This window comes from Aphis gossypii, chromosome 1 (genome assembly GCF_020184175.1).
Source record: "Aphis gossypii isolate Hap1 chromosome 1, ASM2018417v2, whole genome shotgun sequence".
Lineage (NCBI taxonomy): Eukaryota > Metazoa > Arthropoda > Insecta > Hemiptera > Aphididae > Aphis > Aphis gossypii.
Window position 1 is genome coordinate 15,674,863 of NC_065530.1, and position 17,451 is coordinate 15,692,313.

Consider the following 17,451-nt stretch of genomic DNA (forward strand, 5'->3'; position numbering starts at 1 on the left):
ACAAGGGTTATACTCGTATTTAAAAAATTGATCGTTACCTCAGTTGAAAACCAACTCGCTTAAGATATTAGAAAATAATATGTTATTCTATATTTTATGACAAGTATTGGTACCCCATATGCGTTAATAAGTAAGTATGCCTAATGATATTACCTGGTACACTCATGTACCTATTTTAACCAATTTCTACTGCTATAGAGAATTTGTCAGAAATAATATTAAGAATAACTGCAGCCGTCATGCGAATAATAAAATACGAAAGTGGACTTACGTCGAGAAGCTCCAAATCCTGAATTCTAGGCTCGTAGTATCGGGTGTTTTGAACCATTGGTTCGTAGATAACGGCGCTGTCGCAGCACCACGTGACCACCACCAAAATCCAGGCGATAGTCAAAATCCTCATTGTGTATTTACGATTTTTGGCTTATCACTGACGATGGCTTCTGCAAAACAAATAAAGCAAAAAATTTGTCTTAGAGCGAAACTCATATTTTTATAGATATTATAGAGCTACTACGATATCAATAAAGTTGCTCGCGAGCTGCTTTTAGTAAATTACAATTTTGAGAGTTTTTGTCGACAGTAGATTTTTGCTCCGCGGATTCTGTGATGTATTGTATTTAATTTCGTTAAAGAGTATGTATGTGTATGTGGATGTTATTTTATATTTTTTTGTTTGTTTGTTTGTGAATAATTGTTGTCTCTGACGCCCAGTTTTTCACGAAACCCCGGACGACTTTATTTAATTTCCAACACTAGTAACATGATTGTTACACCATTAGAGGACAGATAGTCCGCTACGATGACAGACGGTCTCATGATGTACTTGTACAGGTTAACTAATACAACGATGTTAATACGCGAAAAAACAACGATATTATTATTAATGCGGTTTTCGAATAACGCGCACTAGTCGAGACGACGACCACCAACAACCGCACGACCAGAGTGAATGATTTGTTTGCCATTACCGTGAATCCGTATTAATATATATATATATATATATATATATATATATATACTATATTAAAACACGTCCGACCTTTGTGTTAACTCCCACAACCTTAATTTAGACATTCTTATCGGGAAATGGCCTATTATTTTTTTCAAGTTCTTATATTATCTAATCGTTTTAGTTCCCATGCATAGTATAAATATACTTTGAAGACAGATTGTAGTAATATACTATATTCATTACTCTCTTGTATTCACAAAAACTGACTAATGGACAAAAATGAATATTTTAATAGACCTAATTATTGATACGATAATAAGCAAACAATAAAAGATTTACCAACGTATTATTAATGTAATATTATTATTATTACTATCTATAGAGGTTTGACAATATTAAATTAGATAATTGAATTGAAATAATGCATACATTTTATTTAGTGTTCACAAAAATTGAGTTATTATTTGATTGTGTTATTAATAAACTTATTTAAAATAAGATCACGTTACAATCACAAAATGTTTATGAACTATTATATGTAGGTATAATATTATATATTTATTATTATTAAATGATTTAAATTCAATATTTTCATAGTGATTATTTTGAAGAAAATGTTCCAAAATTAAAATCTGCGTAAAATACATAGTATTTTAATAAAATGACCTATAGCTAGGGATGTATTAAAATATCAATTTTGTGTCCAATCTATACGATATGATTGGAGTTTTTTTTAACAAAACAATCAAATAGATGAAACTGACCTAGTTGACGGAACCTAGAAATTAACATTAATTGATTTACTGAAATCAAACGTTGGGATATTTTAGGCTTGTGCTTTACCGTATTATATACTATATATTTTTCGTTAAGCAAATGAAACCCTGCATGAGTCCCTTTTTAAAATATAAAATTTAAAAGTTAGTTTTGAGGTACACATCTTCAGACATTATCTATGTAGACAAATTTCAGAACTATGAGTTTGATATAGGTACTACTTATACTAATAATATGTTGTTATTGATTACACATAAACAAATATTACTTTTTATTAATATGGTGTTTTATTGATTAAATTATCATAAGAAATTTATTAATATCCGTAATAGGTTAAACTAATAGTTTTTAAAAAATTGTATATACTAATTACTATTGAAAAATCTTGAATTAAATTGATAAAACTGAGTATACAATTGGAAATTGTATTTGAATTTAAAATAGTTGTAAAGGAATTATACATTTCTACCCAAATGTTCTAAATGTTTTTAGAATGATACATGAATAAATTATACGAAATATATATTTTTTTTAACCTATTAAAGTTGAAAACAAATACTAATTATTGTTAGATATTTTTGTTTTTCATAAAATGTGTTAAAATTTAAAATTTAACTAGGTACTTAAAAAAAATTTTGTTTTGCATTTTTTTTTTTGAAAGTTTTTTTTGTCTGTATAAAGAACCTATGATGAGTATTTACTACTATTCTTTAAATTTCAAAAAGTTTTTTCAAGACTCTATCAACATAAATAGAAACAAAAGTAAAAATGCTCATAATTTCATGTCTATAAATCTTTTAAAATTGGCTGAAATATTTTAAAAATTAATCATAGAATATTGTAGAAAAAGCTTCTATAAATAATTCTTGTCATAAAATTTAAAATTTCTACGCTCATACTTTTTTGATTAGGTACTACACATTTGATTTTTTAAAAACTAATGTTGCATAAATATTTTAATTTTCCTCTGTTTTTTGTTAATTGTTCTCAATTATTTAAAGCACTGACAACTATTTCTTTTTTTTAACTAATGCAAAAGAGCAGAACGAAAATTCCAATTTGATAATCGAAAAACAATCCACAAAATTTAAAATTGAATGATGCTCGAAAATCTAATGGCAGACACAAAAATAAATAAATATATTTTTCCATATATTATTGTTAAACTAATACATTCATTTAAGTAATCAGAATTTATCGATAAAACTTCTTTTTTATTTGACTTATATTTATTAAGAATTCTTAATTTATTGATTAAATGTCACTGACCGGGTTAATAATTATATTTGGTTTTTTTTTCATTTATCAAGCTACTTTTAAAATTAACTGAGTATTGAGTAGTATAGGTAATCAAACCACATCTTAAACCAACTTTGACAGTAAATACGGTGATTAATTGTACTACCTCACTTCCTGTTTATAACTAGTGAAAATGATCGAAAGTTTATTATTAACGATACAAAACAAAGAGAAACATCAAATCGTCGATAATGCGTTAATTTTTATGGTTAAATTTAGAGCAGACATAATAAGCTGATTTTGAAGAAATCTAAAGCATATTATTTTATCTTACAAAGACAGAACTAAAAAATTGTATTATAACATATAGTTAATACAAATATTAAAACAATGCCTTACGAATAATAAATACATGTTTATAATTTTATTCAATTATTAAGTGATTATTCGTAGTCAACTCATTGAAAAACATTTACAAAAACGTCGTGTTAGGAACTTATATTATATACACAATATAATGTATTGATGTAAAACTGCGTGATAATGATAAACATTAGACAAACCCTAGTATTTCGTACTTTTGTTTACATAGTTTTCATGTTGTAGAATTATAGGAATTTCAAAGCGTCCGTCGGAACACAAAATATCAAATAACCGCTCAAAATTTTTGTTTTGATGTATCTACATAGAACATAGTATGGAAACTATTCACACTACAATAAAGTATTCAAATGTTTTAAGATTATAAAGACAATTTTAAGAATGTGTCAGGCATTCATTTTAACTTTCTTCTATGTAGTTTGTTGACTTTTAAAATAGGTTTGTAGAAAAAAAGCATTCATTTATATCACTCAATAATTAAAAAAAATTAAAATATCCATTGTTGAAATTGATGAATCATTATAAACACCTCCATTGAATGTATCATTTGAAAAGTTTTATTGCATTTTGTAAAGTTGTTTTTGACATGTATACAGAACATAATAATATTTACCTAAATAAATATCTTATTGAATATATATATATTGTTGTGTGGTGTACAAACAATAATGTAAATTTTCCATATTATTTTAAACATAAGTATTATAATAATAAACATTAAAAAATATTAATTTGGAATCGAAATATTACTAAGCCTTCCTTAAATAACGATATTGTCAAAATAATAAGAATTATGTAGGCTGAAACTAATTGCTTATAAAATGTTAGTTTTAAATTAATAAAATACCAAAAAAATGTGTTCCTTCTTTTTATAGAGAAAAATTGTATAGACAAATATATAGGTAACGTAAATATATACCTAAGTATGTAGTGAATTTCGTGGATTATTTTAGTACATATATTATATACCTATATACGATATAATTTATATATTTTTTTATGAATAATACAATTATACAATCAATGATATTATTTTGTTTCAATAAAACAGACTATTTTATTAATAGTTATTAAGCTTAATTCCATACGTAGTTTCACAAATAGTTTTCATATTTTGATAAAGACTTATGTTTAAGCTACTCTATGGTTTAAACACGACCACACGAATGAAAATCTATATTTAATATGAAGCATATTATGATAAACTTACGAATAATTTCTTATCTTTAAAACAATTGACATTTTTTCAGTTAATTTCTATATTTTCTGTTATTATTGTTAATTCTGTATTTATTATGTATGTATGTACTATAGTTTTTTTTTATAATTATTAATTAGTGAAACTTGGTGAAAAGATATTTTTTCTTTATAAAAATTAGTATTATGAGTTTTATTTATAACAATAATAACCGTATACACATATTATATATTTTATTATGACTAATAATTATTATTGCTACCTAATCAAACTAATTAAAGTATTACCATAAAATAAATAAAAACATAATAAATTATTCATTTTTTTTTTTATGTATTATAACTATGTTTAAAACAAAAATTCTATTCAGGTATGTCATATGTACTTGTTAAAACATTTTTAATGGACAATGCTCTGATAATATCCTATTAAAATGTAGACATAATCTAAGCTCCATATATAACCGACGATCACGTTCTTTTATAATCGGTTTTGTATACAAAGATTTTAAATCCAATTTTTATAAACATACTTATATTTTAATCGGGTTAGTATACAGTTTTATTTCTAAACTGATGTATTATTTAATATAGTAGGTGCCTAAGTGGCTAAGTATATTTTTATTCAATCAATTGAATCTTTCAAATACTGATGAAAACTGGTATTTTTATTTATATTTTATATAGTTACATTAATTTTCAACAAAATTGAGTTAACTATTTTGTTGTTATTCAAAAACATATGAAACTTAAAATTTTCCACAAATATTTACATAATAATTTTCTTGGCAAAATACAATTTTCAAATCATTTTCCCTCTTTTTCAATTATTTGTCAACATTTTAAAGTTTCTTCTTTTTCTTAAATTATTGATAATAATTTTTATTCTTAACCACAAAGCTTAAAAATATACATATACAAGTAAATAATTGAAAAGTTTTCACATAATTAATTCTTACTAAAGTTTAAAAAAAAATTAAAAACCACATTACTTTATCGTGAGTCTTAAAAAATTATGATGAAATTTAATACTCACTTGATTTTTTTCTCAAGTGATCCTTGTTACATTATGGTAATTAAAAATATAGAATCTATTGAAACATGAAACTCTTTTCTATCATATATATATTATTATTAACTATATAAAATTATATTTTAAAAATGAGTTCATCATAACGTATCTATTACTTATTGAAAAATTTACTAATAGTAAAATAAATATATATAAAAAAAGTACCATTAGAAATGTATGCTGTATTTTCAGTTCATTGTTTATAAACAGTGTGTAAGTAAAAAACTATAATCATTTTATTAAGCATATTTATTTTTATAATTTTGTTTAATATTATATAATATTAATTATACCTAGGTGCATGTTATTATGTACTACATACTATTTGTAGGTTATATACTACTGCAGAAAATGCGAGTAAAATATTTAATAAAATAAAAATATCTAATAGTCTAGTATTAAAATAACACAAAGTTAATTTAATATATTAATTATTGTTTTGATCTAATACCTGTATATTAATATACTTATACAAACCGTCTTACGACAATCTTTTTAGATAAGATAATCCGTTGCACGTTTTCGTAATTAACCTGATAGCAACACATGAAGCAAGGGATAAAACAAAACTATTTCAGTCCACTTAAGTATATAAAACATACTAAAGAATTATTATTATAAATTTCGAAAAGTTATCAAAAACTGTTAAGTACATATTTAGAGGGAAGGGGTGAATGTTGGTGAAACATAAAACCTAACAAATATATAAATATAATATATACAAGATGATACAGATAATAAGGGATGTATTATTTATTTATTGTACATAATAATAATAATAATAAAATATAAATACAATGTCTAAATATTATAAGCTCATTTTAATATAATATTTCACATTCCAAAATTAAAAAAAATATATTGTTGAATAATATATTATTATACTGATTAATGAAATTTGTTTTTAACAATATTTAGTTGTATAAACTAAAAAGACCTAAATTAATAAAACATTTATTTATTTTTTTTAAAAAAACTATTTTTATTTTGTATAGTATTTGTATTAATTTCATTTTTTCATTCAGTATAATTTGTTTTGCATGTCGCTTCAATTTCATTAACATATCCCGTTGAAATAACACCGTCCACAAGTATCAACATTATTAATCTCGAATGAATAGTTTGTTATTGCGCCTGAGATAAACTTAAGAGACATATTTGCATAAACCATCAAATCGCGTCTTATACTAGTATACTATGTTTGTAAAACTGATATATTATAACACTTGGGTTTAATGATAATAAAACATCACGTTTTTTTTTTCAAATAGTAGTGTATGATGGTGTATATGTTTGTGAATATGACCAATTTCTTTTATTTTGAATTATTGATTTAAATAATTACAATAATATCTAAACCAAGAATCCAACCACCATTACTATTACAATCGATTTAGAAAGGTTGTTCGTCTGACTCAGACAACTATGCATAATATACATTCACAAACATCTACAGCACGATATGAAAGTGATATGTTTCACGGGTAGTAGTAATAGTAGCAGGTATAATAATAATATAGTATTGTATAATATCGTACAAAGCGTAATATTATGTATCAACAATACAACTAACATTGAAGTGATGTGACTGAATATTTTGCATACGAGAACAAATACATTTATAAATATTTTTTTTTTAATAATAACCACGCGTGGGTACCGTAACATATGATTTTGAACCCAAGTGTTGGGTAGAAAAATAATGTGCACACGTCGCGGAACAATATAATAATATATACCTAATGGAAAGAAAGACGAACGGTACTGACAAACACCGTTCAAAAATTATTGTGGTGTCTGTCAACGACATACGAGCGTGGTGTATTTGTTGGATATCGAAAAGGAAAAGAATATACAAAAAAGGTTGTCGACCGATATACGGATGGCGATTGTTGCTCAGTGAAAGGACCGAATTAATGTTTTTACTCGAACGGCGGCATTATGCACACAATGTATATCACTATAATATTGCATGACGTATGTGTGTCTACATCGAGAAAGGGGTTTTCCACTTGTATTATTCAGACATCATGCGGTGTAAGCACCGCGATTTGTCAAAAAAAAATCCATAGACGATTTATTTTATTTTTATCATGTATACAGGTACTATATAATAATAATTTGCTATACGTGGATTACAACGAGATAAAAAACTGATCTGTAAAAAAAATTAAACACAGCATTTTTATTTAACTCCTCGAAGAATTAAATCAGTTAAGTATATTATATAAAAAATGTACATCCGAAATAATTATTCAAACGAGAATTAACATACATGCACGGAATACAATAAAATAAACTCTATTCTCTTTACTACGATCAATTGTATCGACTATCGTTGTGTTTGTTGTTCGGTTACTAACGTTTTATCCAACGCAAATGTGTTTTATACAATCTTTGTAAAACGTCGTATTGTATTGAATGATCATATTTGTATTATTATTACTGTTGTTTAAAAACTGATAAAATCAGTATTTGTAAGCCTAAATTCTCTTGAAATAAATATGAAATTAAATTATCAGGTAATTAAATAGTAGGTACTCATAACTCATAACAATATTATGGAATTTCAAATCATCTACGATATGCCCATATTTTATTTTACACGTTTAAGACAAATAACTAAATTTTTAGAGAAATTAATTTTGTTTATAAACAGCCGTATCGCTACTTCACCTCTTAGCAACTATAACATAATATGTGCATGTTACATCAGATTTCAACCTACGCGTTTTAACTTTTGAGGATCCAATTTGGTTACGATTTTGTTCAATTAAATTTACTTTTAAAATTTCATTCAATATTTTAGAATTTATATTTATTTTTTGTACTTTATGTACAATGTATAACATTACAATAATACAATGTACATGTTTTTGTCTAGTATTGTTATTTTTTATTTTGTAAAATAAATTCTTAAAACAAATTTTGTTATAGACTTTCGATATCTTAATGTTTATAGATTATAAATTAAAAGGTCTACGAGTAATGAAATCATTCTTTGATTTCCAAATAAATATTTGAAAAAACAACAATTTAAAAAAAAAAACTCTGTAACTATGTTACAAAAAGAACAACAATATTGCATTTTACACGCTGAAAAATAAATTTTTTATCTAAAATATTTATAATAATATGATCAATATTACGAGTGTAGTATTAGTTGATTAATTAATTATATCGATCTGTTTGCTTTTATTAATTTTTAACTTGCACTTGTCAATAATATATTATGGGATAAATTGTATTCCATTAGACTAGTCAAATATACTCAATGACCGAGTTCACCTCATCTAAACAGTTTAGTATGAATTGAGTTCTTGTTTGTTTAACTAAAATAACGAAAGTACTTCGTTCAATGTAACTACCACCAAACAAAGGCTTAAGTATTGTACCTATACCTAATATCTACACATGTGCTATTAATTTGTGATAGGTATATTTTGTTTTGAAACTAGTCAAAGTGCGAATACACACTCAATATTTGAGAGTTTGAAACATGTTAATTATTTAATAAAATGTTTAGATAACACAATAACATACAACTACATTTTACTTAAAACTTACGTAAATATTTAGTTGTAACAATTGTTAGGTACATTTTAATTTAAGGATTTATCGGATGGTTTTAAAACTAGGTTTTTTTAGATTCCAAGTGAAGTGACGATTGTATTAGTTTTACAGTGGTTTTTTTTTGCTGTGATCACTTTTTGGACAATAAAATAACTCAAAAGGTTGTTTATATGCATGTAGCATCTTAATAGACCGGAAATTTTAGGTAGGTAGTACATTTTAGTGATTGTTTTTTTTCGATTCTATCTGTTTAGTTCCTGAAAACGTAATGGTAAACTACTGAAAATCTGTGAAAAACATTGGATAGATCTTAGCTAGCGTGATTTTCACCGTGTTGTGCTTAAAATCATTTTCAAAATTCAATGATCGATTTATTTTTTATGAAATTACTTATTATACAACAAAACTGTCAATATAATCAAGTAATGCATTAGTTAAGTAGGATTGGGTGGATGTGGAGTAACTTTGTAATAATTACAATTTATGTATCATGTTTAAGTGTATAACTAAAAATATAGACTCTGCATATGTCCCATAAGAAATCCTAACAACAAAATCAAACATTTGTATCCGTAAAATACCATACCAAAAAACAAATAACAGCTAAAATAACACTTAACCAAATTATATTATCAAATCATTTTATGTTTTATTTATTTTGTCTAAGAAAACTTGGAGTTACATTTTCTTATAATTACACGATACTTACTTATTTATATTGTGAATTTATTTTTACATATACCATGCAAATCAGTCACATTGATTAATTTCTTACTTAACAAGAGTATTAATTCTGATGAAAAAATATTTATATTATTTTTAACATAATGTTGGTGATGCATTAACCTTCTATATCAAACAGATATTAAAAAATATAAAATATAATTTCATTTGATAATTTATTATTTGTTATTTTACACTAAGAAAAAAACTAATTTTAATAATTTATTTTTTCATACTTATTTAATATAATAGTGGAAAAATCAAAAAATAAGTAAATATTATCAGTAATAAATAAAAGTGTGTATTGTTTTATGTATAATATAGTAATTATTTGTGAATTTTACACTTAAATATGTATAATGTTATAAATTATAAACACGTAGGTATATATAATATTAAGTTAAAAGCACGCTGTGTCTAGTATTTTTAATGATAATAATATGATATTTATTTTATTTTTTAATAGTAAACATTGAAGATAATAAAACTTGGTCAATTGAACAAATACGTATAGGTTAAAGTAATAAAAAACATAGATTAAATAAAAGCATTTTACCGAGACGTGAGATTTTACGATATTTGATAAAATGACGTGAACAGATTGACAATGTCTAAGACTGAAGCGATTACAAATTCAGATCAAGTATAATATTCTAAAGAATAAATCTGTGAAATATATTTGTATATAACACATTTTAAGGTTGATCCCTAAAGAATTTTGAGAGCCGACCATCTATTTTACGTAGACACGTAATATACAGATACCTATCGTAAATTTAGAACTCGTATTTGCAATATTTATAGATCGATTTTAAATTACAAAACGTTAACGTACGTTGTATATTATGATTAATACTATAGTTTTTACTAGAAATTCTAAAATAAAACAAAATTTATACTTAAACTTTTTTTAAAAAAATAAAAAATAAATGTATACAAATTAATTATTAATTAAAAACATAATTTGTTTATCTTTAACTCAAACAACTAGATTGAAATGTTTAAAAGTACAATTTTGCGTTTCGTGTTTAATGAAAAAAAATTACTTCAATCTTATTTTACTAAAAATTTAATGTATTTATTAATATAACTAGTTATAATAATGAATATTATAATTTAAAAAACACCTAATGATTATGCAAAAAGAGAATAGTTACTATATGTATTTATATTTATAGATATATAATTATAAATTGAATAATTAATATCTTAAAACAATGTTTTGCCGATAAGTGTAGTTGATTCAGTCTTCTTTTGTAAAATAATATGAATTGCTATTCATAAGATTAAACATATTTTAATGTATGCGTCAAACGTACTAATACATTGCGTATAAATACACAACAAAGCCATTATCAATAAACATAATATTTTCACAATGCGTTATACCTTCGCTTGTTATAATAATTTATAGTCAACTATTGATAAGTTTATTAAAAAAACTAATATTTAGCGGACTCTTTTGGTTATCATCTAAAAAAATTACAAACCATGAATTAAACCAATATAAGTACGTTTAGCCGTATAGGCAACTTCGGTCGAGGCAAGTATGTAATAGGCATACAGACAAAAAATTTAATTTTTATGCAATTTCACTAAATCCTTATTTTAAGTCAGGCAAATAATAAAAATAAAACATGTTGTATTATTTTAAAAATGTAACTATATTTTCTACTAATTATTTATTGTTATTTTATATACACAAAAATAACTATATATTATGTATCTATTAATATGTAACACACGTAGGTATATGAAATATGTTTAATTTCATGTCCATTTGCACTATTGTTTTAAAACTTAAATCATAAATAATAAATATTCATAGGTAATTAGGTGTTAGATAATAGTACGAGTATAATATATACAATATATACCCAGCTATAATTTATAGTAGGTACGAGTACCTAGTACTAGTATATTTATTCTTATTGAATAAAAATAAAAGTCCCTTTGGTTTTTACCTTGGAAAATATTTTTTGGTATGAAAACTTTGACTATATTGAGTTGTGAGTAATGTTTAAAAAATAATGTTTAATGTTTCAGCTAATGCCATCAAATAATAACATGTAACAATAAGTAGTAACTAAAAATTAACAAAAATTTATAATTTAAATATAACCTTTTTATTTATTTTTTATACTCGTACTATCATATTTAATTAGTAACTACCTGTATATATTTATGTTTTAAATTTTAAAACAATAGTACCGATGGACACGAAATTAAGCATATTTCATATAATATGTACCCATTGTACCCTACATGTTTTACATATAAATAAATAACACATAGTTTTTTTTTATATATATATAAAATGATAATAAATAATTACATATATGCATATGTATTTAGTAAAATTCTTGACTTCACTATATGTCTGTGACAACTGACAAGTATATCTACATGTTAATTAAATATAACATTAACATACTAACTGTATATAGTTTATCTAAATTTTAAAGTAATTGTTTTTTAAATTTTAGAATATAATTTAAATTTATATAAATATCTAAATAAATTCTAATACCTACTATTTTCAGATAATATAGATAGTAAGTGTACCAGGTACACTTCAGTTTGTTTATTTTGGGTAAAACAGAAAAAATTTGGAATTATTTACTTAAATTTTTACTTTTTAATACTGTATTAAAAAAAACAAACACGGCATAGGTACTGCAATATATTGTACTGGTAGTCAATAATATAGTGAAAAAATAAGATTTCTAAAAGTATTTTGATAATTAAAGGTAAATTAAATAAATCTGATATCTTCAATACTCATATATAATCAAAAGTCTTCTTTTACATACCCAACGTGATAATTTGTTTTTGCATTTATACAAATCTATTAAGTATATTATTTTAAAGATTTTAAAACCAATATTATCAATAATTATAACTATTATTTTAAATGCAATTTGTTCTAAACAGATTCATAGTTAACAAAGTTAACAATGAGATTTGTTATAATTTAAAGAATTGTATCAATTTCTAATAAAAAATTATGACGATGAACTTAACGATAAATTGAATTATGGTTTAACCAATGTGAATATCAATTCTAATGTGTCAGAATTTCATTCAAATAAAAATTTAAATTTTCAAATTTTTTCGAATTTTTTTTTGTTATATTGATTTATAAACATTAAACAAAATTCAAAATTGTCTAGAACTATACTTTTCTAGCCTAAAATTTTGATAAATAAAAACAATACATTTTATATTAATGTATACACGTTTCAGCAAAACTATTCTTGAAAATATTGCTGTTATAGTTGTAGGTATCTATTTTATTTCTTGCTGTAAGTCATGTCGTGTAGAAACATAATTTGTGTGTGTGCAAGGTAGTACGAGTATTTGTACAGCGAAGGAAGTAACATATATTTCAGCTATTATAGTTATAGACTGTAGTTACCTATTCTATGTTTAAACAATTGATTTCTATATGAACTGAATATATTTTATGAAACAGATATATTAGTGGTAAGAAAATGGTTATAACTAATAATACATGTCACGTTTAAATTGGGTCCTTAAAGTAGTGCTTATTCTGCACGTTCGCCGGAGTGACACGTATTTTGTTGTATCCTTAACTTATACTGAAAACTTCCAAGACCGGAATAACGTAACTATACCTACAAGATATGTTGACGTTCCAAAAGATGGAATTATTTTTAGCAAAATAAGTTACGTAAAATATCAAAAAAACGGAAAACTCCAAAATAGTATAATATAGTAATTTTATAATAATGGTAATGCATTAATATAGTTTTGTTTAAAAAAACCATCACTCATTTCACCCTCTTTACACCACTCATTTTTCAAATTAATATATTTAAATATCTGAACCTATCATATAAATATATATATATTAATTATTTTTATCCACTTATAAAAGTAATTTATTTTAAAGGATAAGAGTACAACTAACAATATTAAAGGCACATAGTTAAACAGTTATTATTTAATTATTAACAATAGCTCGTAAAACCCATTCTTAAAATATAATTTACCAAAAATTATTGTACATTAGCTTTTTTTAATTATATCTAAATATCCAAAATAATTTTTTAATATTCTTTTATCGACAATTAACGTATAATCTCACAACTAATAAGTTTTAAAAAAGCAATTACTATGTACATTAATAATACATTTTATAAAATAATAAATAATTAAAAAAAATTTTAGGAACAATTGTCTTAAAAAAATCATTTGTTCAAACTATGATAGGGGATATAAAAACCATATGGTAATATGCTTAGTTCATTATTATAAAATATCTATCATATTATATATATAAAATAATGAATACCTATAAATAACATATACGTAAATGTAAAAATTTTGAAAAAATGTGAAGATACTCTCCCTCAAATAATCTTCAGTTTAGATCATATTGCTACAATTAAACTAGGTATTCAAATTCATCAAAATTACCAATATCTACCAAGAAGTATAAAAAAATTTTCAATTATAACTATAACTATTTTAAGTACACCTCTATTAATTTTATATTATTTCAAATTTCCGTTGCTGCCTATATTTAATAAAAAAAAAAAAAACAAAGCTTTTAAAATAACTAGACTATACTTGAAATTATTAAGCAAAAATTATGATAGTTATGTTAAAGAAATCAAATTAGAAGATCCGAATAAAATATTAAGTTCGAAAAGCGAGCATTCGTATCTATTCGCACACCTCACTAGATCGATGATATAACTTCGTTTCCATTTTAAAATAGTAGTAATAAACTTAAGCCTGTATTAAAGATATTTCTTTATAATAATTGGTAGTTATATTAAAGATCATAAGAAATTGAACGGTTTGCATTATTAAGAAACCTAAGTCAAAATAGAATAAACCGAAAGTAACTTATTTTTAATTTAAGAAATAAGAGTACTATCAAAATTAATATATTTAAATAAGTAACTTTTTTATGGTTTAATCGAGTTTTTTAATGAAATCATATTTTTAAGCTAGCTTAGAGTATATAGTAACAGTAATTTATCTATTTATTTTTTTTAAACGTGTATAACTTAATATGTTATGACAAGTTTTAACTATGTAACTTAAATTGTTTTTATACCATGTGAAAATGGTTAACATTTCATAATACTTTTAGGTATAGCTTTGATTAAGTTTAGTCACCCGAAAAATTAGAGTTTTGTTTTAACAAAAACAATATTCAATTCCACGTGAAAAGTTTTAATACTAACAATAGATATCAAGTAATTGATCTTATGTAATACTTATTAAATATAAAATGTTGAAATTTATATCATATTTTACGCAAAAACTTACACTACCTATATTATATTTTATAAAAACGAAAACTGGAAATTAAATAATGAAATTTTTCAGTTAGGTACTAAGTTCTAAAATATTGCTATCTAATGGGTGGCTTCTTTTTATCTTTTTTCAAGACTATCATAACTGTGATTTCCATCATAAGGCACCATTAATTGATAAAAATATATTCTTATTGTATATGTATTATGAATAAAATATAAAATATTTCATAATTTAAAAACACATAATATTATCAGTAAAATTGGTTTAATATAATAATTGGCTAAATATTGTTTATTAAAACTTTAGAAATTTCGTATTTTATTTTTGTGCTTATCATCATATTTTGGAGTAGTAAAACTATTTAATGTTCTAAATACTCTGTTTTTAAGGGTTTGAAACGTATCACGACCATGTATATTAATATTTATAATACTTATATATAATTACAATTTCGTATGTTTTTAATTTTTCACTAATTTAGATTAGTTTATATAAGTTATTTAAATATATAATGAACCTATTTACACTTTTCTACGGTACCTATTAATTTATAATATTATTAGTAAACTACATCTAGTAATAATAGTAATAATCATACGAGTAATTATCATATAATTTATGTGATGAGTTATTGGCAAATACTAAATCAATCTACCTTATTACTTGTATTATAATTTATAAAATGCCTATACTTGTAATGAAATATCCTTAGGAATATAGGCCAACAGACAATCTATGCTCAGAATTGTTTTTTTTTTTCATATATTGAAACTAAATATAAAAATATGTTTATAGAACAAAAACAATAGTTATTGTTAAAAAATGATATTTACAAAACTCTATAAATAGAATACATTATTGAAATTCCACATATTTTATTGTTATCAACAAAGTCATACACTAGAATATATGAATTATAGGTGGGTGTATTTTGTATTATAATCGTTTAAATGAAGAGATACCAATACATTTTTCTACAAATAATATGTCTTACTCATTATTTTTTTTTTATATTAAATAGGAAATATAATATACCGTGCAAATATTTGGAATTAAAATAACGGAACAAATCTTATGTTAAAATATCGGTTTATTAAAATTTACTTTTTGTTACTATTTTTATTCAGAATTGGTTTATGTATTTTAAAAATGCATAGAATATAGTTTATTTTTTATTATATTTAGTAAATAGCTCAGAATAAAAAATAATAAATTTTATAATGCAATTCATTTCACTTTAAATAAATAATAAAAGAAACAAAATTTTATTTTATTTTCTTATTAAGAATATAAACTCTATATTTATTAAATTTGATAAAATATAAGAATAAAAAAAATAATAATAGTACAAAACATATAAAACTATTCAAGATTGTATTTACATTGGATACTATTACAATAAATTCATTTTGAAGGCCATGAATCTCAATATAAAATGACGCAATAAAAAAGATACTATGCATAGTTGAATCGAAAATGCATTGGATATACATACATTATACAATCATTTTGAATGTATCAATAATATGTATATTTTTAGTTAGATTTAAAGATGAGTGATCTTCAATCAGCTTTCAAATACATTTAGGAAGTAATAATGGAAAAATATAATACAATTGTCAATTTCTAGTAAACTATCAATAACAAAAAGATGAATACAACGTATTGATTACGTGAAAAGTTTGCATAAATATTCAGCATCTACAAATATTTTATGCAGACCAATCGAAAATGATTAATAGATAATTGTCCTGTCATTCAAAATCAGAAAATGTTACTATACTGAATTGTATTTATAATTTATATTTACTAATGAATAAAATACATAACATTTTATACATTTAAATATAAATTAAATAAACACTTACAAATGTCAAAGTTCTTATAAACCACCAGGTAGGTTAAATTGCAATTTTGCAAGGTTCAAAACTAGTTTTTATTAAATATATAATATATTAATTAAATATAAAAACAGTTCGTAACAGATTTATTTGATTTGTAAGTTAATTTAAAAACAGAAATGTTTTCACATTTTTTTTTTTTTTTTTAAGACATGTTAAAGAAGTCTTAATTAATAATTACTCTATGCCAGTTAGTTTTTAAAGCTGTTTAAAAGTTTATAAACTAACTATTTATCTCAATAGCTCAACTAAATATGTATGAGTTAAGTTAAAATAAAGTGAATACTTAAATTAATTTTAATCTGTCTTCGTTTTTTGCAGTTAAAATAGAATAT

At 23.2% G+C, this 17,451-nt stretch overlaps 1 protein-coding gene across 3 annotated transcripts in view; it reads right to left on the reverse strand.

The window, feature by feature from the left end:
• LOC114126261 (uncharacterized) overlaps positions 1-17,451 on the reverse strand; it is a 39,280-nt gene that overhangs the window by 6,025 nt on the left and 15,804 nt on the right. For 2 of the 3 annotated variants that reach the window (XM_027990165.2, XM_027990163.2), the window contains exon 2: positions 272-443. In XM_027990165.2, coding sequence (XP_027845966.1) covers positions 272-403 — 132 coding nt within the window. In that variant the 5' untranslated portion in view covers positions 404-443. Of the gene's footprint in view, positions 1-271; positions 444-559; positions 957-17,451 lie in introns of those variants that run through there. The other variant, XM_027990162.2, reaches the window with a different exon arrangement.